At 40.7% G+C, this 25,829-nt stretch overlaps 3 protein-coding genes across 3 annotated transcripts in view; 2 read left to right on the top strand and 1 right to left on the bottom strand.

The window, feature by feature from the left end:
- The first annotated feature begins 4,631 nt into the window (after window positions 1-4,631).
- Window positions 4,632-6,774, top strand: mnx1 (motor neuron and pancreas homeobox 1). Its single transcript, XM_031849770.1, has 3 exons — window positions 4,632-5,115; window positions 5,899-6,059; window positions 6,484-6,774. The coding sequence occupies exons 1-3, from the start codon at window positions 4,632-4,634 to the stop codon at window positions 6,772-6,774; spliced, it is 936 nt and encodes a 311-aa protein (XP_031705630.1).
- Window positions 6,775-9,215: 2,441 nt separating this feature from the next.
- nom1 (nucleolar protein with MIF4G domain 1) lies at window positions 9,216-18,011 on the bottom strand. Its single transcript, XM_031849908.1, has 11 exons — window positions 14,960-18,011; window positions 14,751-14,863; window positions 14,359-14,554; window positions 13,790-14,113; window positions 13,557-13,667; window positions 13,000-13,170; window positions 12,232-12,353; window positions 11,979-12,111; window positions 10,515-10,646; window positions 10,304-10,413; window positions 9,216-9,718 (listed from the first exon to the last, which is right to left on the bottom strand). Exons 1-11 carry the CDS (start codon window positions 15,911-15,913, stop codon window positions 9,541-9,543), a joined length of 2,544 nt encoding a protein of 847 aa, XP_031705768.1. The 5' UTR covers window positions 15,914-18,011; the 3' UTR covers window positions 9,216-9,540.
- Window positions 16,193-25,829, top strand: part of lmbr1 (limb development membrane protein 1) — a 27,896-nt gene continuing 18,259 nt past the window's right edge. Inside the window, exons 1-5 of the mRNA XM_031849909.1 lie at window positions 16,193-16,451; window positions 19,445-19,517; window positions 20,740-20,779; window positions 21,706-21,845; window positions 22,378-22,481. Of these exons, the coding sequence (XP_031705769.1) occupies window positions 16,389-16,451; window positions 19,445-19,517; window positions 20,740-20,779; window positions 21,706-21,845; window positions 22,378-22,481 (420 nt within the window). The 5' untranslated portion in view covers window positions 16,193-16,388. The remainder of the gene's footprint in view (window positions 16,452-19,444; window positions 19,518-20,739; window positions 20,780-21,705; window positions 21,846-22,377; window positions 22,482-25,829) is intronic.

Raw genomic sequence — 25,829 nt, 5'->3', positions numbered from 1 at the left:
ATGCTTTGTAGCCTATGCATCTCATTGAAGTTGGTTACAGACAAAGGCATAGAACATGAGTGGAGGGACTGTTTAATAGTGAGCCTGAAAAGTTCTGTTCTGGGGTCCAATCCAACATATTTGATGGGAGGCAGGTAATTACGTCTTTACCCAAGTGACACAATCATCTTTTAATGACACAAGAAATTGAAGTGCTCAGAACAACGTTAACGTCCTTGATGTGTTCCTTGATGTACTGATTTACTTTTTGAAATGCAGAGAGCTAAACCAGTCAAATGAAGCCCGAACAACAATGGCCTGCCAGCCTGAGGCAAAAAACTAATTCTGTCCACAAACTCACATGTAAATTGCTCATAAATGCCAATAAAGATGATCTCATAGTTTCAACTGAATATGAATTTATTGCTGTTATTCTTTTAGTTTTAGCATTTCTTCAATTACATGTACCACAGTCCTTGGACCAAAAACGGTCTATCTCATACATAACTAGAGGGAATGGCATCTCCTGCCAATGCACGCTGATCACACACAGTTCATATTGAATATCGCCTATCATAGTTATATTTAGGATGCCCGAATATTTAAAACAGCTCTAATATGTGCAATAAGATTTCTACTTCAAGGCCCCCTTCTTTACATTTCTTAGTAGTATGTTCTTGTATCTTGTATTCTTGTATCTTGATTAAGTAATTTTTCTGAACTTTTGCCCTCTTATGAGTCTGCACACAGCTGGAGGTCTTGGAAGGAGTCAGTATCAGTATTATAAAGCCTTTTTTTTTGCTATGTTACGTTTTGTGCATATGAAAATTAACATGATTATAAGTTGTAATGCATGCACTCATGTGATGGTAATTTATTTTGGGGTGTTTTTTTGGAGACTTTTGTGTTTAACTGATCTGTCTTGTTTACTTGCTCTGTGTTGATTTTCAAGTACATTTACTCTGATAATTATTAACATGATATTACACATGAAGATGATAATACGTATACATGATATGAGGATGTTTATTAACAGTAGTAGCAGAAGAGGTATTTCTTTATATGCAAAAAGACAGTCTTCAAAGATCTGATTGGGAAGATGTTGCTTTATAATCTTTTCATCAGTTTTTACAGATATACCAACTATTAGGTTTACATATAATAAAATGGAATCTAATACATTTGCACAACAACAAAGCTCAACCCCTCATGTATTTAAATGGGATGGACTAAATATTAGAATTTGTTTCAAAACAACACTGTCCAATGCAACACCAACACTATAAATCAATAACTTTCTGGCAAAGTCAACCAAATGCAATAACCTAAAAGTGCCCATCAAGTTTAACAAATGCTTAACAGTGTTTTTGAAACCATGTTGGTGCATTAGCTTCTGCAGGATCAAAAATAAGTCCAGTCAATAATGCCTGCCAAGTTGCATTCATGGTGAGATTTTTGATGAAATATTAAGCTGCAGAAAGGTCAAGATACAATTTTTTTGGGGATATATATAATGGTCAAGTCAACCAGAAGCTTTCATACCGAAAAGAAAAGTACAATATAAAAAATAAATGTGTTTCAATACATAAAATACTGACATTTATTATCTATTAATTTACTCATTGTGTGCATGTGTTTTGTATTTTTGGAGTGGCCTTTGGTTCATTTTTATACACTGAAGTGCTTTAAATTAGAATTGATACTGATGTACATTTTGTATGTATTTATGGGGTACATATAGTATTGTCATTATTATAGTAGTTGTTGTAGGATTGCACTCTTTACTTTTTATGTCAACAAACTGGTGACTTATATCATCGGGCTTTTTATTGACTCAACGAATAAAGGCTTTAAAGGCATGAGGCAGACAAATGGTCTCATCAATAAGATCCGATTGGGCCAAGGTCCATATATAACATTGTAAGCTCGCATGTTGATGGCGAGGCAAGTATACTCTCCATTCAAAGCAATATCGAATTTCAGAGACTTTGGGATTCAGATGTTTCTTTCAGAGAAATAACTCTTTCTTTTCTGCAATTATCTCATATTGACATTGATATTAGGACAGAAATTATGCGGCCCATGGGATGTAAGATTACGAAAAAAGATTATGAGGTACAAATGTTTTTAAAAGCACTTTGACACATTTCATAGAAGCGGCCATTTGTGCCAATTTAACCGAACGTATTTATGACGGTAAAAGAGACAGTGCAGGTCCATTTAAATTGCCTTTTCATAATGAACACATTTAACGAAGGTAATTAATATATAAACTATCCCGATTTCCCACTTTCATTTGTATTTCAGTTAATTGTAAAACTAATTACAGAGCAAATTATAGCTTTCAGGAAAGACCAGGGTTTTAGGGTCCGGTTCCATCTTGCGTGCCTTATTCATTTTCTCTCCCTTAGATGTGATGAAAAGGAGCGATAAATCTTGGTGATCGGCGAAGGCCAATACTAAATGGCTCCATATTTCACCGCTGCTTTAATAGAAATATTCATGCGGGACCCTTAATGAAATTAAACCCGCGGTGGGGACAAGAGGCAGCGCGGGCGCGTGGCGATCAAGAGTCCAGCTGTTATAATAATCATACAGGAAGCTGATAAAAATGCATTTAATTGAAGAGAGAACTGCAAAATAAGACTTCAGGCGACTCGTTTTTACTAACTGTTCAGAGGTGAAGATGTTTATGTTGCCATTTGCAATATCATAACAGTTTTAATATCAATATGCCACGCACCCCTAACTCTCTGTTTGTTGTATTGTTGTTGTTTTTTATCATTATAATTGAGAAAGGTGAAATAAAATGGCCATAAATACATATGTTTAAAATAGATAAATGAAAAAGCTTATTTCAAAAACATTTTGGACAATTTGTCCAAGTGCAAAAACTGGACCGTCTGATCATTTTGGGACTATATGATCAGCATTTGCACCGTTTTTCCACATGAATAAGTTTGAGCATTTAGTGGCAAAGCATTAGTGAGTTGACTCTGTGTGTCTCCCTTCTTCTCTTTCACGTTTCCAGGCAGGCCCACATCCCACCCACATCAATCTCCCGGTTATCATTCAGTAATTGGTCATGATCATCAAGGTCCACAATTAAATGGCGATCCTTTACTTGAAAACCACCCGGTGACTTGTTGATTTCCCCCGAGCAAATAAACGTCCCAGGAGTGCGGTTAGCTGATGAATTGACAAAAACTAATCAGCTTTATTGGTAGACAGGTTAAGGGCAACTGGGTGTCAATAATTCTCATTTTGACCTCCTCTTCCATTAACTTTAAGTGGCTTATTAGACTGAAGTCACCCGGAGCCACGGGCCTATTATCTACATCTCTCTCCTCGTCACACTCGAGTTCTTTCAATAACTAAATATTTTGCTGCTCGTTGCTTTCATATTTTGCCGGAATTTAACTTATTTTGACACCTACTCTTTTTTTCTGGGAAGAAGAGAATCCAGTTGCTTGCCTTGTGATATTTTTGATTTAACTATTTTCATAGGGGCAAAAAATCGTAAGACTTATTTGCGGAAATCTAATTTTAATGTACGACAGAAGTCTGAAAACAAAACTTTGTTTGCTGATGTATCGTTAAAAGCAGTGAAGGTTCAACCTAATCAATTTGGTTGCACAGTTCCATTACAGCAGGCCAGTGCGCGTCTGTCACCCTCAGCCTTGCAGAGGGACAGAATGAGGGCTTTTACTTAAATTTCCCTGTTGGCCTCACGAGGTGCTTCGGCTCAAGATGTTCACTTTTGCGCATGCTTTCATTCTTTTATCAGACTATTAATTAATTTTATTTGCCATCTAAATTCAACAAGTAGCCTGCTAACCTGTCACATCACCTTACACGTTAGGACTGAAAATGCTGTTTTATATTCAACCATCATGTTTTGGACTGAACTGCCATTTAGGCTACTATTTCCTATTTATTGATAAAATGTTTTTTTATTTTCAGTTTTCAGGTTAGAGTCGAACAAAAATACTGTTTAACCATCTCCGATGAACCATGACAGCTCCAAGATAGATCCTCTTCTTTGAATTCAATTAAATTCTGGGTTTATGACACAAACAATTAAGGGAAATTAGCTGGACCCCATGGCATCTTTTCTTATCAAGAAAAAATATGTTTCTTTTTTTAATATGATGGACAATTTAGTGTGCTTGTGGCTGCCGATGTTTAATCAAATGTTACTACACCTGTTCCTGTGAGCTTGGTCAAATTGGTGATAAAGTTAGCCAATCCCCAAAAATGTATACCGCACACTGGCTCCTGTAATCATAAACAGAAAACTCCATAGACCCACTGAATTTTATAAGCAAAAAATAACATCCAGTTATATAATTGATGAAAAAACTTGAGTTTTATTTCAAACGTTTGCGTCATTTTCCTGTAATAGCAATACCTATAAAAGCACTACCGCAGCCAACACCGTGCTTTACAGTGATTAGAGCAGAGAGGCGTTGTGACGTTTGGGACGGCCCCCTGCAGACGGCTGCACCAATCGCCTCCGTCTGACAGGGTCTAAGTGTCACACGGAGCTCCTCTCTCACACTCCGGACCACATCATAACTTTTGAGAGGTGGGAAAACGGCACTGACTTCTCCTTCGTAGCAGAAGCGACAAAGACGCGCACCGGGGGCCCAATGGAGAAATCTAAAAACTTTCGTATTGACGCGCTGTTAGCAGACTATTCCCCCAAGGTGCAGACCTCTCCGCTCGCGCTTGTGACGTCCATGTCCTCCTCCATCCCGTCGTCTGGAAGTGTGTCAGCCCTGGAGCTGACCGGCGCCGATTCTTTACGCACCGAGACGCCGTCTCCACCGAGGATTTCCAGCTGCGGGTTGATTCCGAAACCGGGTTTCCTCAACAGTCCACACAGCATGGTTGGATTACATCCGCAGAGTACCGCAGGGATCCCCGCGCAGGCTCTCTACGGCCATCCCATGTACACCTACTCTGCAGCAGCGCTCGCAGGCCAACACCCTGCCCTGTCCTACTCCTATCCACATGTCTCCCATCACCACCACAGCGATCCCATCAAACTGACAGCCAGCACCTTCCAGCTGGACCACTGGCTCCGGGTCTCCACGGCCGGGATGATGCTGCCCAAAATGTCTGACTTTAATTGTAAGTAGCTGTTTCATAACAGAATGTTCTGGCATTTTTACTACAAATACATCATATAATAATAATAATAATAATAATAATAATAATAATAATAACAATAATAGATGCATCTTTGGTTATGTATGGTGGCAGGCTGATCTAAAAATGTGCCATGGTACCCAAAAAGTCTGCTTTGTTTGTTAGTTTTGCTTATATTATTATATATATATATATAAATTATGTTGGCCTACATGATGCTGCTTCAAGACATATTATGTCACTGTGCTAAAGACTCAGACATAGAAGGCATTACATTCTTATTTAGCTAAACAAATAAGTAGTTTATTATATTTTTATGGCGCACTATTTCCCTCACTTATTATGATCTTCTGAATGAAGAGGCTGTAGAGTGATGGTTTTTCTAAGAGGAACTAAAATGGACAGATAATGGACAGTGGGAAAGTAGCGGAATAGTGTGAAACCCACAGTTGACATGCGATTTGCTCACCAGATACTACCTTTTTTGTCTCTGCTCGTTTTAACAGATTTGTTCAAAATGGAGTGGCAAATAGCTTCTCTATGGAGATATTCATAGGTGGACGACCTTGTTGTTTAAGCAGGGAGCACATAGACAATTATATTTTATTACACCATAACAACAGAGGGCTGTCAATGTTGTGCTATTTTCCCTTTACAATACTAAAATATTGTTATTTTCTAATCAGTCATAAGAAGACTATTCGTTATGCACACAAATCTCTTAATTTAGTAGATGGTATTGATGTTTTTTTTCTGTTGTTGCAGCTCAGGCTCAGTCTAACTTGCTTGGCAAGTGCAGAAGACCAAGAACTGCATTCACAAGTCAGCAGCTGCTGGAGCTGGAACATCAATTCAAACTGAATAAGTACCTGTCACGACCGAAGCGCTTTGAAGTGGCGACGTCCCTCATGCTGACAGAAACTCAGGTAATATTTCTTACAGCGATTACTTTTTTTTTTTTTTTAACAATTTAGTTCCCCTGTTTAAAGAATTCAATGATTTTTAAAAAAGGTACACAAGGTTATTTTTAAAACTGGTTTAGTTTTCAGAAAATAATTGAGAAATTGATGACCTGCATCCTGACTTTGTCCAGAAGTACTTTTCCTATCACTCCAATTGTTTCAATTTGCCATTGGGCAAATGGCAGTTACGTCGTGCCGTTGATATTTTATTTCCATTTTAATTCAAGGGTTAAAAAAAGAATAATGTTTTCACTGTAGGATAATTGAAACATTGCAGCAGAGGTCAATGTCAGGTGGACTGGTGAACTTTACGCAATCTTTACGCATAGTTACGCACAGGTAGAATCCTGTTTAAACCACTTAAAGTAAATTATCTTCATTTCCTCAGGTTAAAATCTGGTTCCAGAACAGACGCATGAAGTGGAAGAGAAGTAAGAAGGCCAAAGAGCAGGCCGCCCAGGAGGCCGAGAAGCAGAAAGGCAACAAGGGCGGCCAGGATAAATCTGACGGACTCGAAAAGTCGGACTATAAGAGCAAGACAGACTCAAAAAATGGCAGAATAAGAGACTTTAGAGACAGTGACGACGACGACGAGGGCGACAATTTCCTGTACAACTCGTCAGACTGCTCTTCAGACGACGAGAGGAATCACACCAGTGATATAAGTCCGCAGCCTTGAAGAAGGACGAAGGTGGCGATCGCCATTTGTAGTGACTCTGGGGGGGATTTTTGCTATAAAAATGCAGTTGCATGTAATCCAACCTCTAATCACCCTTCATGGCATTTTTTTTTCATAAAAATAATAAAATTGAGGTCAAGAATAGATGATCTTGGTGTCATAATTAAGCAATAAAGCAGGAGATTCATACTAGGAGCATCATTCAGCACTCTGAACTGTGACATGTTGCATGGTTTATATTCCAACGCTGTAAACTGGCTCGGGACTTTGCAATCTTTCCCTGCTGCAATAGTTTGTCAGTAATATCATGTAGCCCTCTCACTACAGTAAACAGCCCGCTGGTATTTGTCTAATTTTGTTCTTTGTAGTGTTCCGTAATGTGTCATATCACGCTGATAAAAATAAATAAAAATGTTATGTTTATTTTTCTATACTGTATTTATAAAATGGTCATCCCCGTGCATGCTAAATTATTGTTTAGCGTCTCTCTTGGTGCAAACAATGTGAAATAAAAAAAGTTTTATATAAAAACTCAGTTGGCATTTTTGGCGAAAAAAATAAAAAATAGTCCTTTGATTTACGATTTACTCGCAGTGTTTCAGCGCGGATGCGAACAGAGGCTCGTGTTTTCCTCCGTGCTCTGACAGCTCGGGTCATGGGAATTACTGTTAATAGCGCTGTCGGATCTGTGCAAACGTGCAGTGAGAGCAAACAGCGAGGAGGCAGTCAGACGGAGGAAACATTTCACACCACACAGGCAATGGGCTCGCATTAATAAAACCTTCTAAATGGCTTGTTGAGCGACAACTTGGCTGCTCGGGCACTATTTTCAGGGCTGAGATCATTTAAAACGTATTTAGCATTAACAAGAAATGTTTTAAATGTGTTTTTTTTGATAAAAGCCGATTTGAATTATATTCTACTTTGTTACTAGTCCCATAGCATAGACATAGACTGTTTTTACATTGAATTAAAACACCAGACATTCTTATACCAAAGTACTGTATGTAATTTGCATGGGCTCAAGAAGAAGAAAAAAAAAAAAAAAAAAAAAAGTTGACTTCCTCAAATGCAAACAAAACATCCCATCAGCCTGCTTTTCCGACCTAAACAAGCATGTCTTTATAGGGTGTGTTTTTAACTAATATGTCAATACCTAATTTGATCTTCTTTCAGCCTATATTCTTTTATTTTAACATATTTTGATTACCAATGTGACCGGGCCATAGGGCCGGTTTAATAACTCATCTGTACACTGTTTACACTATGCATTACTTTACAGAATACACAGTCTACACTATGGTCCTATACTTGTTACCAATGTTCCCGCAGTCATCAGCGTTAAACTACAGCAGGGGTTGACTGATTATGTGCCATTTGCAACAGGATTACTGAGCGATCTGTTGGTTATCTTCAGCTGTTTGCTTTAGCTGACTAAATCAAAGTTCAGCTGAGGGTCAAACCCAAACAGAACACACCAGGTAAAGTCGATGGCAACTGGCTGGCTCCCGGCTGCAGACAATGGCCAGTGTATGGACTGCACAGTGAGCCCATTGATCCCACCATCTCCACCTTCTAACTTGACAGATTCTCAAGTTTTTCAACCAGTAGTCTCCATCATTTCTCACACAAAAACATCCCCGCTACTCAAGAACAAAAAGGACACTGCGTCTTAAATGTTCCATGTAATTAAAACATCTCTCCCTTCAACATGAGGCTACAGTATACTTTGTGGACTAAAAGACATTTCCTCTGGTGGCCCATTCATGACCCGAGGCCACACTCCAGCCTCAGATTGATACAGGCCACACCAATGGAGCTAATTAATAGGAGCAAGTATCAAATGTAACAGAATGACTCTGCTATGCTAACCACGCGGGCAGATACTGGTGTCAGCGAGCAAACAGAATAGGCTAGACTTAAGGCCCCTGGGTCATATCAGGGTGTTTAAACACAGAACGGATGACACCGCCGTCGCTCTCTATTCTCACCGCTCTCGTTTGTGTCACACTCGCAGCAAGCCAAGTGGAAATATCAACAGAGAAGGATAACAACATACAAATATTCACTAATCGGTTGCATTTAAGGCTGAGAAAGACTTTATTTATGATGTGCTTTATTTTGTGCAAGAGTAAATAGACTTAGTAAAGCCCAGAAGAATAGCTCCGGGTGTACGGACTCGACAATATTAACTCGTGCTGGGCACTGCCTTCATGAGGGAGATATCAGATAAAGAACAGTAAGGCATAGAAGAAGAAGAAATGAGAGCTGATGTTAGAGAAAATAGTTCCTTTCTCTCTACAAAGGAGTCAAAGCTTTAGGCAAAATGTTGGTGATTATTGAGGCTTTTGAGACTGATGCTTTTAAAATTGCGACACTCTAAATATACGTATAAGCGCCATAATAGATGTAACAAATAAAAATAACCAAGGTATTGCTTTCAAATCCGTAGTTATTTATTGCAGAACAATAAAGCTGAACCAAACCACACACTGTATTAAAATAATACATACACAAAGTCCGATGACTGACGCGTGTCTAAAGGCATCCATATCTTCCAAATTTAAAAATATTCATGGTAACAATTATGTACAAGGCCTCCTCATAGCAAAAACATTCATTTAATTTCAAAAACATATCTATTCTTCTTTGAAGAAAACTGCAGGTTTGGGTTCTTTGTGTCAAGAGACAAAGTCTTCTTCTGTTCTTCTGGTTGCATACATCTGTTGGGCTTCTGGTGTGTGTGGTTGTGTGTGTGTAAGTGTTTTACAGTTTGAGCTTGGCCTCTTTGGCCTCCATGGCTTTGGTGGCGACCTGAGCGCGCTCTGACAACGTCGCTGCTTGCTCAGCTGGTCCCTTCGTCTGGGCATTCTTCAGCAGAAAGTGGCTGATGAAAAGCTTCAAGCCCTCCCGCAGCATTCCTAGCTTGGGAATTCCTGAAATCCTGGCGGATGGGAAACAATAAAGGACATTGATGTCAGATGTTCACATGGTGCGAAGCAGTAAAGAGGAGTCCTTTTACAAGATGCGGGCTAATAGAGGTGAACATTTCATCCAAACCGAAATATCTATTGGATGGATTGCCATGAAAATAAGGACATTCGTTGTTTCCAGAGGATGAATCCATCCGACTCCAGTCATCCCCTGACTTTTCATCAAGCGCCACCATGAGGTCAAATACCGTCCGATACTTTGGTTTATAACCAAACCTGCAAAACTTATGACATTCCTGTCAGTCTCAGTTGTACTTGTTGTGCTTATTTGTAATTACTAATGTGAAAACACTAAACTAAGATGGTGAACATGGTAAACATTATGCTTGCAAAACATCATCATGTTAGCATAGCATTTGCAAGCATGTTAGCATGCTGATGTTATCATTAAGCTCCGATCACGGCTGTGCCTAGAAGTACAGCATTGCAGAGTTGCTAGCCAGGCTGTACACTCTCGTTTCCCTGTTCTTATTTTGCATTCATTAACATATTTAAATCTCCAAACCTGTAAGAAGTAAGTGTATGTACAGGCTCACCTTCCAAACATGCTGGCGAGGTCCTCGGGCTCCATGTCTTTTAGCAGTTTGGTGAGCACCTGGCGCAAGAAGCGCACCGTGGGCTTGTCTAGTTCGCCAAACTCTATTACCTACACAGAGAAGACCCCGGTGATTATTAAATACATCAAATACATAGTATCAAATACATAAATGTGATATAGTAAAAACCTACACACGACAGGTCACTTACTTTGAGTACGGAGAGGGAAAGGCACTTCTTCTGAAGGAAGAGGGTTACCAGCTGAACCAAGTTGTTAAAGGTGCTGCTGGGAAGGTTGGACAGCTCCCTCAGCTTGTCCCATAGGCTGAACTGGAAAGTCATCTTGGAGAATATAGGACATCAAAATGATTTAATAACTGCACTGAATGGTTCCCCAAAAGAGGAGCAGAAAGTATAGTGAACAGAAACCAGCTCTGCATAGGTAATCCTCTCATCCAGATCCAGTTTACATGTGAAAAGCAAACATTCCCACCAGCTCTGGTTCGAGCTCTTTGATGAGGACAATGGTCATCAGTCTCCGATACGGACCCGCGGCCGCAAAGTAGGAAGTGTGGTCTCGCCCCCATTGTTTGTAGTCACAGTTTGAGTCAAATAATATCAGAGGTGAGAGCTGCGAGAGGCTCCCACACTGCAGAGGTGAACTACAGGCCACACGACGCAGGTCACACGTAGTGGAACAGACTGGGTGGTCACACACGTCCAGCCGGTAATTCAAACATAAATGCAACTCTTCCATATTTTCTCATCATGACATGTACAGTAAAATGGCCTCTCCAACTTTAAAACCACCATCCTATACCGCAGTAAAAGTTCCATTAGATCTTTAGTGTCCACATGATTTATATTCAAATAAGGACAACATACAGAGTGTACTATGGCTTTAAATGGTACCGTTATCATTTACTGAAAATACAACATTCATACAAGCAATTAGAGATTTCCTCTCTCAAGCCGATAATTGTAATTACTTGATCTGGGCATCGGCATTTGTACAACGGGAAAAGATATTAATATTAGTCCATTTTAAGACATAAATGTCAGACATTCCCTACTTGCAGCTACTAACATTTTGAGGATTGGTTGCTTTTCCGTGTCTCATGTGATAGTAAATAAATAATCTTTCGGGTTCGGGGTGCTGGTTGGACAAAACAAGCAATTTAATATCATCAGCCTGGGCTTTAGGAAATTGTACTTGGCATATTCCATGATTTTTATAATCTTTTATAAACTAAACTATTGATTTACCCCACAAATGAATTAGCATATTAACACACAATTAAAATAACATTAATTTGCATAGCTACAGCTTTTATATAGATCAAAATCATTTTGGTACGGATATTGCAAATTAGTAAGGAAGAAGTCTTGAGATGGTACTTTTTTTTCATATTTACTGCTTTTGAGATAACAATTTTATGCGTTTACAGATCAAACAATTGTCTCGGAGAATGACTGTTAATTTTATGTTCTAATCATTGTGGTGGTAGCCAATTAAGCTTTTGTGGAACCAGGGCAAGTTTATTGATGATGTTGTGGTTGATAAGAGATGGAGATCTAGAACTGGGTCTGTATATTTGCAAGGTTCTGTGTAAGTGGGAGTAGTTTTATTTTCTATTCTCAGTCATCGAGGTGAGGGTTTTACCAGCTGATTACCTGAAAGCGACGATCGTGGGAGCAGAATTTCTCTCCCAGTACGGCGTAATAGGCATTGAAGGCTTTCTCCTGCAGACAGCAGTCCATCAGAACATGAACAATCTCCCTCTCCTGCTTGTCCTTCAGGCCCATCCTTCACACAGAGCAAACAAAAGGCTTCATAACATTACGGTAAAAACAAGCATGTCATATTTCCTTCTTTGGTCAACCAACGTAACATGGAGACACACTGTAGAGGTGAGCGATAACAAACCTGAGCAGCTTCTCGAAAGCATCCAGGTAATCTTCGCTGGTCATTATCACACAGAAGATGTTTCTTCTGACCTCAGTGTTCATCCTCTGTTTCCTAGCCAGATCCAACACTTTGGCACTAAACTGAAATTAATCGAAACCAACAGTAAAGTGAAAAATACACTTAAAGTGCTGACATTAATGAATAATACCGACTAAACCTGGGGTATCATTTTTAATTCGTTTTTGTATCAACACTATGTTTTGCTACAAGCTCCTCAAATGTTACATTTTGTCCAAACACAAGCAACAGTACAAGAACTGAAAAAAGTCTAAATAAAACAGTTTAAATTTGGCAAGGAATAAGTAAACACGATTACAAATGTGAACTAGGAAACTAGACTGTTTTTGATACTTTTTTTTTTTTTTAAGTATTGAGGTTTGATACCCAGACCTAATACTCACCAATTTGTGTTGACTAATAAAGGAAAGTATAAAACACTACCGACGATGCACCAACAAATACAATTCAGAGTGGCGAAAAAATGTACCTTTAATAAAAAAAATGTAAAAGTTCATGATATGATAAATTAGTTAAATCAGAAATTGAATAAATAAAATAAAATACTACAGATACTATAAATGCTGCAACACAGACAAAATGGGAGGCGATACGTTCAGTATATGCTTTCCCTAACATGGCATGGCTGATACCTTTTACATCAAAAGATGCCTAGCACCCATGCAGACCTGCACCGGGATTACTCTCTACCGTGTTCTAGTACTCTACCTGTCCTCCAGCAGTACTCTGTTTTGAGGTCGTGTTCCCTTGCTCTCCGATCATGGGCGCTCCGCTCCACGACGAGCCAACGATCCACCAGCGGCCCACTTGCTCTGCTGCCAGGAGATTGTCCAGAGACACCCTCAGTTTCATGTCACTGCCTCCTGCACGCCGCTGGATCTGAGTAACACATTTGCCAGGGATCAGCCATTAGCGCACTTAGGAGGCAAACGCCAGTCATACAACATCAAAGAAGGACAACAAATTAGCAATCGTGAAGTAAACAACTGTTAAAACTGCTTCAATGAATGGTCATGATGATGATGAAAGCATCCCTAACACTCTGGACTTTGGGCCTGTAGAGGTGGTACTCTAGGGCCACCTGGTGGAACAAGTGGAGGCTACTATGAAAACAACGATCTTGTAAGAACACAATAACCGTGTTCAGTATGAGGAATAATACCACTGCCTATAAACTACATATTCAAAATCTAAATTTGTTTTCATTAATGTAGTGAAATAAGGATATTTCAAACAAAATAAGTCATGATGTGAAAATCACCCACCAGAGTCCTCTGCAGCTTCCTCAGTTTCTCCAAAGGCTCAGGATCGTAGCCTGGGATCTTCCGCATATCGTTGTTCTTCAGAGCCAGCATGGTTTCCAGCATGAAACGCACCTGATACATAATTCAGAGGTCAAATACACAATGCTGTAGCCATCACCAGAACATTTGATGTAATTAACGACTCCTGGTGAATGAAAGGTAATTCAAGTAAGAGGTCATTCTGTTTGCCCTACCCTGGTCTGATCCTGGAACTTCGACCCTGTGTCGCGGGCCTTGCGTTGGCCCTCACAGATGAGCTCCTTGAGAGCCAGAGCGTCGTCCTTCCTCAGGGCGAAGCCGACATTCCTCAGCACTAACAAAACTAGCTCAATGTCCTTCTCTGTAAAGGCGCCAACAAAAAGTTTCAGGATGTCAAAGATGAGGACAGAATGCACCACCTGGAAGTTATAGAGGTGAACGACAATGGCGACCAGGTTGTCGCATTCTTTGCTTTCCGATGGGTTCTTGTACACCTCGTCAAACTTTCGCACGACCGTCTCCAGAAATTGGGCTCCCACCTGGAAAATCATCAAAAGGAAATATTACAAACTTGTGATTCATGCTGTGATTGGATTTATGTACGTTTATCATATGTCATCATCCACAGATATTGACATATGATAAACAATGGGTGAATATAACAGCATCACAGTAAGTTGGGGTTAGACAAACCTGAAAGTTAGGGTTAAAGAAAACCTCAAAACATAAGTTATAATATAAAAGTTAATGTCCATCCAAGCATGAGTTAAAGGGGTATGTTTACCTCTAACCCGACGGCGTGATGGAGGATGCTCACAAGCAGGACGTGCTCCATCAGGAGTCTGTCAGGCATCAGGGACGGGGTGACGCAGGCTGCTAGTAGCACCTCTGTTAGGGTGTCATTCATGTCCTTCCTGCTGCAGCTCATGTACAGCTCCTCCAGCTGACCACTGATGGACGCCATGTTGGGCTCAGTCAGCCTGAAGAAGATAGAAAAACGACGAATTATCACTGGTAATTCTAACAGAGCTCAGAAATCAGGCGTTACTGTGACATTGACCAGTAAGAACAGACACAGCAATATCAAATGAATGTTTGCTAACTCTAGGAAACAACAGTCATAAGCTACTAGTCATACATTTTGAGAGGGAGAATGAGCTATTATGCTACGGTTACCTGTTCAGCAGGCCTTTCACGTTCCTCTTCAGTTTTTCGAGCTCAGCTTTGCGTTTCTCATCTCCAGCGCCTCTTAAGTGAGGCGGCACGTACTTTCCTGCTGCAGCGCTGACCTGGACATTGGAAGAAGTACCTTACAATTAGATCCATTACGCAGCCAACGAGACGTCGATGCTGTGACAATAATAAAGAAATAGTTCTGAACTCACAGTTTCTGAATTTAAGCCTGCTGTCGTTGTGTCACGGGTGTCTGCTTCTTCCTCTGTTTCACCATCATTTTCATTGTCCGATTCAGCTGCATCACTCTCATCCAGCTCGGCCTCCATTTCCTTCTCCTCAACCATTTCATCGTCGTCATCGTCGCCATCATCATCATCCACCTCGTTTTCCTCGTCAACTGAAGCCATATCTTCATCACTGCCTTCACTCGCAATCTCATCTCCATGTTCTCCGTCCTCATCCGACGGCTGAGAGTCGTTCTCATCAAGTTTTTCAAAGTTATCCTTGGCCTTGTCCATGTCTTCATCATCCTCATCATACAACCCCACAGCAGACGAGCCAGAGTCCAGCACACCAAGGATGTAATCGAGTCCGTCAGCCACAAAGGACTGAGGGAGAGTCTTCTTGTTTTTCCTCTTGTTTAATCCCAGTCGTTTCTCTAATTTCTTTATTTCTCTGTCCTCATCTTCATTTGCCTCCAGAAGTGCCATTTTCCTCGATTCTTGAAGCGTATTGGATTTCTTTACTTTCTTTGCTTCCTTTGCTTTCTTGGAAGATGAAGGTGTCTTAGAGCCGTCTGGTTTCTTTGTAGTAGCACTTCTGGACTGTGTTTTTAACATTTCTTTCTCCGTTTTCTCCATTTTCTTCTTTTTCTGCTGCTGCGGTTCCTCAGCTACTATTTCCGAGTTTTCACCACCATCGAGGGGTAAACTGAGGGTCGGTTTACCCTCATAATAATTTTTCATTTTGGCTTTTTTCATTTTTCGCTGTTCTTTACGTAGCTCCTTCCTACTCTTCTTTTTTACAAATCTCAAGCCATGGTCATTTTCCCCTTCTTCAGCGCCACTTTTGCTTTTAATAAACTCATCCACAGCCACCAAGTACTTGTGTAACACAACATTACCCTTCTTAGTCTTGCTCTTCTGCTTCACTTTCACCTTCATCTCTACAAATTAAACTCAAGGTACAGACGCTGACTCAACCGGCTGTTACCCTTCTTTCAGAATGCAGCTACAGACACTTAGCTGAACTACAGAGGGTTGAAAACAAACTACAGACGTAAAGCAAGTCTCGCCTACTTTAAACACATAAATACCTTGAACTGCACATGTATCTCCATGAGGAAAACTGTGTATTTGACCCACAAGCACGTGACCATTTCCTTCCAGGGCACGCCGAAGACCTGGCGCCTCGTGATGACGTACTTTATTATGGGGCGTTTGTTTTTTTTTTTTTTCAACACGGAGCGGTTTTCCTCCGACGTAAACTGTCTCTTAACCAGTCGGGGCAATATATTTGCAGAGGGAAGAAGAAGAAGAAGAAGAAGACACCGGGAGTTGTTGCCGTTGTGGTGCCAGTTGCACGCAACCTACCATGCTGTGAATCTGTAGCTTTTTTTTTGTATTTGCAATATGAAGAATGGAAGAAGACGATGTTACTATCAGAGAGCAGAATTTCCACAGCCAAGTTCGAGAGTACATCGTAAGTAACGGCTAGTGGAGGCTAGCAGGCTAACAACGTCCTCTACCGCTCAGCGAAGTCAATGGTAGCTAACGTTAGCTTCACCTGTCAGTTAGGACACGAGAGAATTTAACTGTTCATTTTGTGACGCACCCAAAACACGTCTTATTATAAGTCAAATCTGCATTACATTTTAAAAACAACGCGGTAATTAAAGTTAGCTAATGTTAGTTAGCAGTAGTAACTAGTTTATTATCAGTGTATTAACTTCACTGGTGTATTGATTGATTTTGGGACAGACTCGTTATAAATAAACCTGCAAGATCTTTATCTGGGACGTGGACACAATGTCCCAGTCCTCAGTTATACAGGCTGAGAGAGGACTGGAGGACATCTCCCTCATTCAACCTGGACGTACAATATCATGAGAGCTTGATGTAGGTTTAAGCATACCCCTCAATAGTTTAATCAATACATGCATTTCATGTTTCATCTGTTGTGATGATTTAAGGTCGAGGCCTTTGAGTTAAATGTCCTTAATTTCTGATGAGTTCCTCTGATTGGATGATTGTAACAGACTTTAGTTTGTGTTTAAGGAAAGAAGTAGTTTGCAGTGTAATATTATATGTAAGAAGATGTCTGGCGAATGTTTCACCACTGCAACTTAACTTTTGGTATCCTTAATTCCTCTGTGTGCTGGCCACCTGCAAATGCATGCGACAATAGATAATATAACTTATAAACTATTGTCATGCAATGAAACTTGCTGTTGCTCTAGACTTATAGCTTTAAACTATCAAATGTTTCACCATCAGACAAGCTGAACAGCTCAGCTTTAGCGTACACATGTTGTCCTAAGTATCTCTCTCAGTATCCCGTATCAACATTCTTATCGTAAGATGCCTTTTGCACGATGCTGTAATGGCACCGTAACGTCTTAATGTGGGTCAGCTTATGGATTGATTTCTGCACGCGTAAAATTATATTTATTGTGGCGCATGCTTATTTTGCAAGCCAAGGTTACTGTTGGTTAACTTTCGTGTTGGTAAACACATGACTCAGGGACAAGATGGTACACTCCTATTAGAACTGAAGTGTGGGAAAGTGTTTCTGACGTTGAAGAATGCACAGCAAACCGGTTCACTGTGAGAAAGTTAACACGGGATACAGTGAGACTATCTTGTGCTTCGGTCAGTAATTACATTTTCCACCACCACCTCCAAACAAGGAGGTAACATCATTATCACATGCTTGTGGAAACAGAGATGCACTGTGTTGAACAAAATGTAAAATTGTGACATCGCTGAATCTGAACAACCACTAGGAGACAATATAACGTGTGCTTACAACACACTTTTACAACATCTTGTTACTCTTCCTTTCCACGGTCTCTTCCACACACCTTTCATACACCCAGCTAATGCCATGATACATGGCCTGGTATGTAGGTTTCTTCAGCCGACCTCTGTTAATCAGGTTATCTACTATCTAATGTTGACACATCGGAAATCAGATTACTGCTAACAAAAAGTCAAATAATAACATTTACTGGAGTGCATGAAGTCATACGGATCAGTTCTTCTTGCAGGAATTGTAAGATCTTCTCTGAAAACAGTAATTACCGTCCCTCACCTCCAGCTTGAGTTCATGTAGCATAAAGGTGTGAAATACTGTTGCTAAATTGGTTGGGGATGCGTGCAAACTGTTATGACTTGCTTCTTTTCCATTGCTTAAGGTGTTACTCTGTATTTGTTCAGCAAAAACTAGAGCGATAACTTCGCTAGTGGTAGTGGCGTTGGCCGTCTTGTTACTTATTATATCTTCCCAAACTGTTGTATTGAGTCTATGCCAGTTTATCACCTCCATGCACATGATTCTGTGTTAATCTGGGGTTTCCCCTTCATGGACATGGTTTTACTTGAGCCACTGTAGCTTGTATATATCAGCTGTGTTTCATTTGGAAGGGGACTGCAGGCGATAAGCCAAACAGTTTTTCTTCCGGCCGTCGTATAACGGCGCATACCTCCGCATACCTCCGCATACCTCCCAGATTGACGGAGGATGTTGAGCGTTTCTTTTTATGTCCGTTTGTCTGTCTCAAATGCGCTCGGTCTGGCTGAGTCTCCTCCATAATCCCAGCTGGGGCGTGATGAGTTCTCCAATGTTGACAGGGTGCAAAGTGCTGAAGTGGGAGTTTCTAACATTAGTTAGGTCACTGTCACAGTAGAAGGGGGCGATGTGGAACGGGATCCTTCTGTAAGACCATCCAGCTTGTTTTGAAGGCAGAGGTTACCCAATAAATTCCATGCATTGGTACTTTCTGGACCACTTTGCATGTACTGTTGGCCTGATATGTACATCTGATGTTGGAAAACAATGATGCATTACTCCCTGTTGTTCTTTGTGATCAAATAAATGGGTCATGTTGAGCTTTACATTAGTAGTGAATGATTTCTGTAATACTGGGGAGGGCATAACTTATTTTTTCTTCTGAATTTGCACACTTCAACGGGCCTAAACCACATGTAGCGCTATTTTTGGACAGCAAACATGTATATTTACATACTACACAAATACTCTGAGTATTATTAGAACATGGGGGCAGATTGGCAGAATCGGTTGAGCACGTCTGTATGCACTCGATGTTCTGGAGCTTGCGAGACTAGAAATGAAAGCATTCCACAAACAATCTCTTAAAAACGAACCAAAAAAACTATAAACTATTGGACTGTTCCCTCAAAACTAGTTAGTTAAGTACATTGCCATGGGCTCAAGACACTTTTATAGTTTACTCTACAAAATAATCAGTTGATGAGTTGATAACTATAAGTTGCAGTGTAGCATAACAATACCATAGTCCATAATATGGGACACACAGTCACAGGAAGTGGAGAACTTATGTTTGAAATCTGCTGGGTGACCTGTCAATAACTGCTTGCTAATGACTGTGAGTGCTGACTCATCGACAGACCAAGAAAATCCTTAAACCAAGATTTCCTCTGTTGTCGTTTCAGATTTGCTTCCTCCTGTTTGCAGTCCTCTACATTGTGTCCTACTTCATCATCACTAGATACAAGAGGAAGAGCGGTAAGTGTGTCAAATATGAGCTCTCACTCCGTGGGAACAGAAATCTGTCTGATTTCACCGTCTTAAAGCATCAAACTGTAACACTTACGCGGCAGAAATGCGTCCGTGGGGGACCCATGTTCACAGTCTGGTTGTGCTGTATCTGCTCACAGACAGAGCCCTTCATTGTGTGTGTTTTGACTGAAGGGAAGTCATTTCCAAGAAGGATTTATGTGTTTGCGTGAGACACCACACCCATGCGTGTAGAGTAATCTACCACAGGGCAGCTCTTTATCAGTGTGAACTGAATCCGCCCAGAAGAGCTTTAAGGGCTGGCAAGATGAAGACAATTGATCACGAAATAATAAGTGTGACGCAGCAGGTTAGTGACAAAAGCAACAATGGCGACTCAAGGGACCTCTAACGGAAGGATATGTTTTCTTCCTCTGTAACATCTGTGACACGTTTGAGCTACAACAGGGAGGAATGGACTGGAAATACAAAATGAGACCTAGTTATGAAGGAGAAAACATTATGACCTGTATCCTGTTTTCCCAGGACACATTTCATATGTCCAGGTCACCGAGGCTTCCCTTGTCTCATTTGGAAAGTAGACCACTTTGCACCAGAAATCCCTTCTGGAGTTGTGTACAGTAGAAATCTAGGCTGCTCTTCTCCTGACACCAGCGGGTTTGGAGCCTCATCCTTTGTAAAATATAAAGCGGCATTACATGCACTACTTTCTCATCTACTGTCTCACATATTGAGATGATTATGAGATCATTCTCTTTTTTAGCACACTATGTCTACCAAGGGTGCAGTTGATAACTAGACTGATGATGGGAGGGGACCAGTTAGCTGTTTCTGCTATGAAATTTAAACATTTCACAATTTCTATTTAGTTTTAGTAAAAAATGTTTTCAAGGAATAGGAGCACTTCCACATAACTGTCTGATGGTTTACATTGTTTTGGAAACAATCACAGATGCATGGAGAGAAATAACATTAAAGGTCCTTTAAGTTAGGCATGTTTCAAATACCTAGGCTGTTTTGAACTAACACTACACTAATGCATGTTGGTATCGGCCGATAGGGAAGGGGAAATATCATATGTTTAACTCTGCTTCAACAGATACACGCTGTGTTCTTCTTAGTACTGTTTGATGTAAGATGTGATGTATGAAGTGTACAACTGATACAGCTCAAAAGTGTTGTGACTGAAGTGTTTTGGTTTCCTTCATAGACGACCACGAGGATGAAGATGCTGTTGTCAATAGAATATCGTGAGTAAACCGGAGTTCATTATTTGAGAACAATGTATTTTAGAAATGGTGGCGACTAGCTTTCAACTATATATTTATTTTAGGAATTATAAATCATATCTCAAGAAAGCAAATCTGTTTAGAAAGTTAGTCCGCTATTTGAGTAAAGAAATATTTGAATTCAATGTTGCTAATTTGAGCTGAAACAATGAATTGATTCCGAGATTAACAGAAGCTAAATCTGCACATGCTTTCATTATGGAGTCATTATTTACGTCTTGTTTTCTAGCAACGATAGTGAAGCTTTTCTCTACTTTATATCCCAGCGAGGTCAATATCTTGTGATTTAAAAAAAAAAAAAAAAAAAAAGGCATTTGAAGACGAGTTGTGACGAGCGTTTTTTACCAAACAACCAAAAAAATGAATCGAATAATCAGATATTAATCAATACTGAAAATAACCATTAACAGAAATTGAAAAAGCATTGCATTAATTCACCGACTACCTCAAAACCTCAGTACAGTTGATGTCATTAGCCAGAGCTGTGGTGCCAAGTATCGCATATCGCTCGGTTTAGAGTAGCAGCTGACGTCACACCCGAGGGTGCCTGTTGTAGCCACAAACATCCTGCATGTTTGGTTCCAGCGACGCAAAGTAGCACCTAAGGGTCCAGCTAAACGATGGAAAGCATTTCAGTTAATGAGCTCTTTTGGTGATATAGGGAAGTGGGGAGACTGTGAGCTGCCCAACTGAGGACCACTGAGCAGATGGTCACTCCCCTGAGACCTGCAGCCTCTGAACCTCTAGAAAACGCAGGCTGCAGAAACATAGCTACTATAATCTATAAAGATATTACCATGTTGTGAGTCTACTTGTGTTTTTTATCTTGTATAGTCCTAACACTTGTGCGTGTGTTTCTGTGTGTTTGTGTTTGATTCCATTCACAGATTGTACTTGTGCACCTTCACCCTGGCAGTGTCGGGTGGTGCCGTCTTCCTGCTGCCTTTCTCGATTATCAGTAACGAGATCCTCCTCTCGTTCCCCAAAAACTATTACATTCAGTGGCTCAATGGCTCCCTCATCCACGGTCAGTAGATCTCATGCCATGTTTAATTAGACTAACTAGTTTTCTCTCCCTTTCTTGCTCCTATAATATTCTATCTTCTAACATATTTGGAATAACATTGATTTGAATCATGATGATCTTTTTTACATTAATGTCAGAATCAATGGAAGTGTTGATTAGCATGATGTGCTCATCTTACATGTGTAACCATGTGTAAGCCAGTTTCCAACCATGTGAGATTTAAAAGTGATGCCATGTCCCCACATATCCGATCAATTGACATCTTTATGTCCCATTGTTAACCCGTCTATAAGGCTGTTGGGTGCTGCAACAGCCACCAGGGGGCATTAGAGTCCATGACTTAGACACAAAGAGGCTGACCAGATAAAACCTGTGTTGGCACCTCTCCTCACAACTACTAATATTCAAGGGAAAGCTCCCAAAATGATGACAAAAACCTGTTCATGTAACCTAACCGAGCCTGAAACAGTCATACGTACATCATTTGTGAATTACCTGTATGTGTACACTGTCATGTGTTTGGTTTCTGCAGGTCTGTGGAACCTGGTGTCACTGTTCTCCAACCTCTGCCTCTTCGTCCTGATGCCCTTTGCCTATTTCTTCCTGGAGTCTGAGGGATTCGCGGGATCTAAAAAGGTACATTGCCTTAAGTTTGCTGCAGAATTCCTCTGCATCGTTTTGATTTTTGTTTATTGTCTTTGTGTGTCACGCAAGATCATCAAAAAAAACTTGGAAATGGTAAATGTGTTCAACACTTTGCTGAGCTTCCAAAGTCTGGAACTAGCTTTAAAAAATCCTGAGAAATAATTATCAAAAGATTCTGCGACATTGTAGCTGAAGTGATTAATTGAAAACAAGACAATCTGCAACGATTTAAAAACTAAGCCTCGTAAGAAAAATGTGAAACTTTGATTATGAAAACGTGGAACCCTGTTGGTTTATTTCTATGCTCTGCTGCATGCAGCGGGCTCTCTCTTAACAGCCAGAGAGCAGCAGCAGCAGCAGCAGCAGCAGCAGGTGCCTTGTGCCCTCTCCCTGACTCACGCCACTGACTGTAACTGCCACCGCAGAAAGTTCATTAACCACGAAAGTCTGAATCTGGACTTCGCCCAGCGCCACATCCTGACAAACCCTCCCAATGAGGCCATCGGCTGCAAACGCTTCAACACTGCTGCATCGGCCCCGCTGATTTAAAGCCTGATTCCTTGTCACACCCCCCCTCCCCAGCCCCCCCCCAAAATAAAACTTCAAAAGGACAGGCTAATAATCGAGTTGTAAGGCGCAGCGAACTTCCTCGTTTAATTGATTACCCCCCCCAACAGAAAAAAGAGGCTGGGAGTTCGTGTTCCAAAAGTCCATAAAGTGGCAGCAACATGACGGCACAATAGAACCTTTACTTTTAATACACCTCTATCCTGTGTCACAGTTTGAAACCTCTCTGGTTTATGTCCCTCCTGGCAAAAGCACATAAAAATTAGTCTGTACTGTAGTGTATCGCTAGCTCTTTTCCTCCTCGGCCCACTAATTTGTTTCGGTTGGATTTCTTGAGTGGACGGCGGGACCCGATGTGTAGGAAGCAGGACGAGGGCCTCTTTCACGTTTTTGTTCTTTTTCATTTCAGCAAGACTGTTTCTTGCTACTGATCTTCCATAAATGTGCTCTGAGGAAGCACTGTTCAATGTTGAGCTGCACTTCCACGTATATGTTGTGTGTGTGTGTGTGTGTGTGTGTTATGGAAGGGGTGGAGGTGACACTTACAAAAAAACAAAAAACTGAACTGCCCGCAGAGTCAATCAGGGCTGAGTTTTTATAATGCGATATTATCCCTTTCTCCAATAACAGCATTAGACCACATTGTCATAAGGTTTTATGTGGTATTTTAACCTCCTGGGCCGATGTCATGGCACTGCGAGGTCCTTTTGACTGCGGAAATGAAGTGAATGATGAATTTCACTACCAACGTGGTAAGTCGGTCTTTTCATGTGGCTTTGTTTACTTTTGACGATGTACTAAAAGACGCCACCAGAATAAAAATGGAAATGTGGATGTTTCTTCTTTTTTTTTTTTGTTTTACTGTTCAGCTCTTTAGAGGCTCTGTCATCTGAGAGATTAATAGTTTCACAAATTGTCCAAATTGTGGATGAATCAGAGCGACTTAGGGTCTTGATGTCGGATGTTATGATCTCGCTTTATTTGCTGCTGTAAAATGTCTCCCGCTTTACTGCTGAAGAGCTGCATCACCGAGGCCACAAAAGGTCCTCGTGTACTTCATGTTCATTGGTTCTGATGATGCGTTAGAAACTGATATATAGCATGCTGTATTTGTAGTAGTATTCTGAGGTAGTGTGCATTGTGCATTGTGTGCATTGTTCAGGCTTAATAAAGCATTTCTGTCTCTGCACCACCAGTAGATGGCATTGTAATGATGATAGCCACCGCTGTCATCCATATTGAGATAATCAGCGTGTTCTGACAAAGACTGTGAAGACATCAGCACCAGCCTTTGTTCTATTTATATCAAGAGACTTAAGCTGGCTCAGTAATTACACACGGCGAGTGTGATATCTCGGAGCTATATTTACTCAAAAACAATTAGATCAAGGTATTAAAAAAAGTTCTGACAATGACAACTTGCTGGTCTATTTCCAGTGCGGTCTCATCTTATTTTCTTCGCACTAATGCTTAAAAAAAAAAAAAAAATGTATTCAGCACCACAGCCTGAGCCACTTATTGTAACTTTATGAGGAAGGTTTTATTTTATTTATTTAAGAGACATAGAGTATGCTTTGCAGTGAAGTCTTTTTTTTTTTTTTTTACCCTAAGTATTGAAATGTGTTTGATCCTGAAACGAGTTGGAACGAGTCTGACCCCCTGACTGACCCAGCAAAGGGCCAACAGGTTTCATCTGGTAGTTAAAGAAACTCCTCATCAATCTCATCCTAAGCCCCAACCCGCCAATGATGAGAAGTGTGTTTATTGTGGAGGGAGAGGAGGAGAGGGGGAGAGGGGGGAGAAAACGTCTCGCCGAGCAAACCCGCGTGGTGTTACTAAGATACTCCTCTTTGTTGGCGCTCCACAATGGGGGCTTGGATATTTATTTCAAATCTCCTGCACATGCAGACATTTTTCCCAGGCCTTCTCTCGGGCAGGGCCAGTCGGAGAATATAAAGTGGTGTTTACATACCTTCCTTTAAGGTCACAATGTCTCCCTAAAGCTGCCTGTTACAATGTTCGTTACCGCGGCAACATATTAGTTCGAGCTGGGAATTAAAAAAAAAAAAAAAAAGAACAAGCAAGTTGCTCAGGATCCCCCCCCCCCTTCCTCTCGTGACTCAGTTTTTCTATGTGATATGTTTCTGAAGCTCAACTGATTCTGCTCCGGATTCTTTTGCCGTTTTCCTGGATTTTAAAGCGAGATATCATCCATCGTACATGGAGACTGAATTACTACTCTTTTACGTGACTTTAAGTATAATGTTGATCGGCGATGAGGTCTGTTTGGTCCTAACCTTTTACCTGAAGAAAAAGCCAGGGTACAGTCGTTTATTCTTTGAAGACTTATCAGTCTGACACCTTTCAGTAACACTGTAGCATGTCAAATACAACCTGTACTTCTTGTTTTCTGACTCATCAGCAGCAGGGAAACAGGAGCTTTAATTCACATCCCCAAAATCATGAACATTCACAACAATGTTTTCTTTCTCTTTTTAAAAAAAAAAAATTCCCCTCCCGCCGCTGGTTTGAACGATACGACGTGATGCCGATCATTTTCCATGCTCGCGTGTCATTGCTGCTTTATTAAGAAGTCTTATTAAGAGTCTTTAGAAGTCCGTTGTGCAGCTTTACAGGCGAGTGCTTTCTGTCTTTGACACGGTCATTGCACCGTGGCCGACTGGTTGAAGGATACACTAATAAGGTCCCTGGGCATCTGGCATGTCTTTAGCAGGCAGGGCAGTCCTTTTGCTGGGGAGCAAAAAAAAAAAA

Source organism: Anarrhichthys ocellatus, unplaced genomic scaffold (assembly GCF_004355925.1).
Source record: "Anarrhichthys ocellatus isolate YVR2014 unplaced genomic scaffold, GSC_Weel_1.0 scaffold10, whole genome shotgun sequence".
Lineage (NCBI taxonomy): Eukaryota > Metazoa > Chordata > Actinopteri > Perciformes > Anarhichadidae > Anarrhichthys > Anarrhichthys ocellatus.
The sequence above is the reverse complement of the archived record's forward strand: the minus strand, read 5'-3'. Positions and strand labels throughout refer to the sequence as shown.

Coding starts and splice junctions, on each gene's coding strand:
- mnx1 (XM_031849770.1), top strand. CDS start 4,632: ATGGAGAAATCTAAAAACTTTCGTATTGACGCGCTGTTAGCAGACTAT. Junction 5,116..5,898: donor CAAAATGTCTGACTTTAATT/GTAAGTAGCTGT, acceptor CTGTTGTTGCAG/CTCAGGCTCAGTCTAACTTG. Junction 6,060..6,483: donor TCATGCTGACAGAAACTCAG/GTAATATTTCTT, acceptor TCATTTCCTCAG/GTTAAAATCTGGTTCCAGAA.
- nom1 (XM_031849908.1), bottom strand. CDS start 15,913: ATGAAGGTGAAAGTGAAGCAGAAGAGCAAGACTAAGAAGGGTAATGTT. Junction 14,555..14,750: donor GTGAAAGGCCTGCTGAACAG/GTAACCGTAGCA, acceptor TATCTTCTTCAG/GCTGACTGAGCCCAACATGG. Junction 12,112..12,231: donor GCTTTCGAGAAGCTGCTCAG/GTTTGTTATCGC, acceptor CTCTGTGTGAAG/GATGGGCCTGAAGGACAAGC.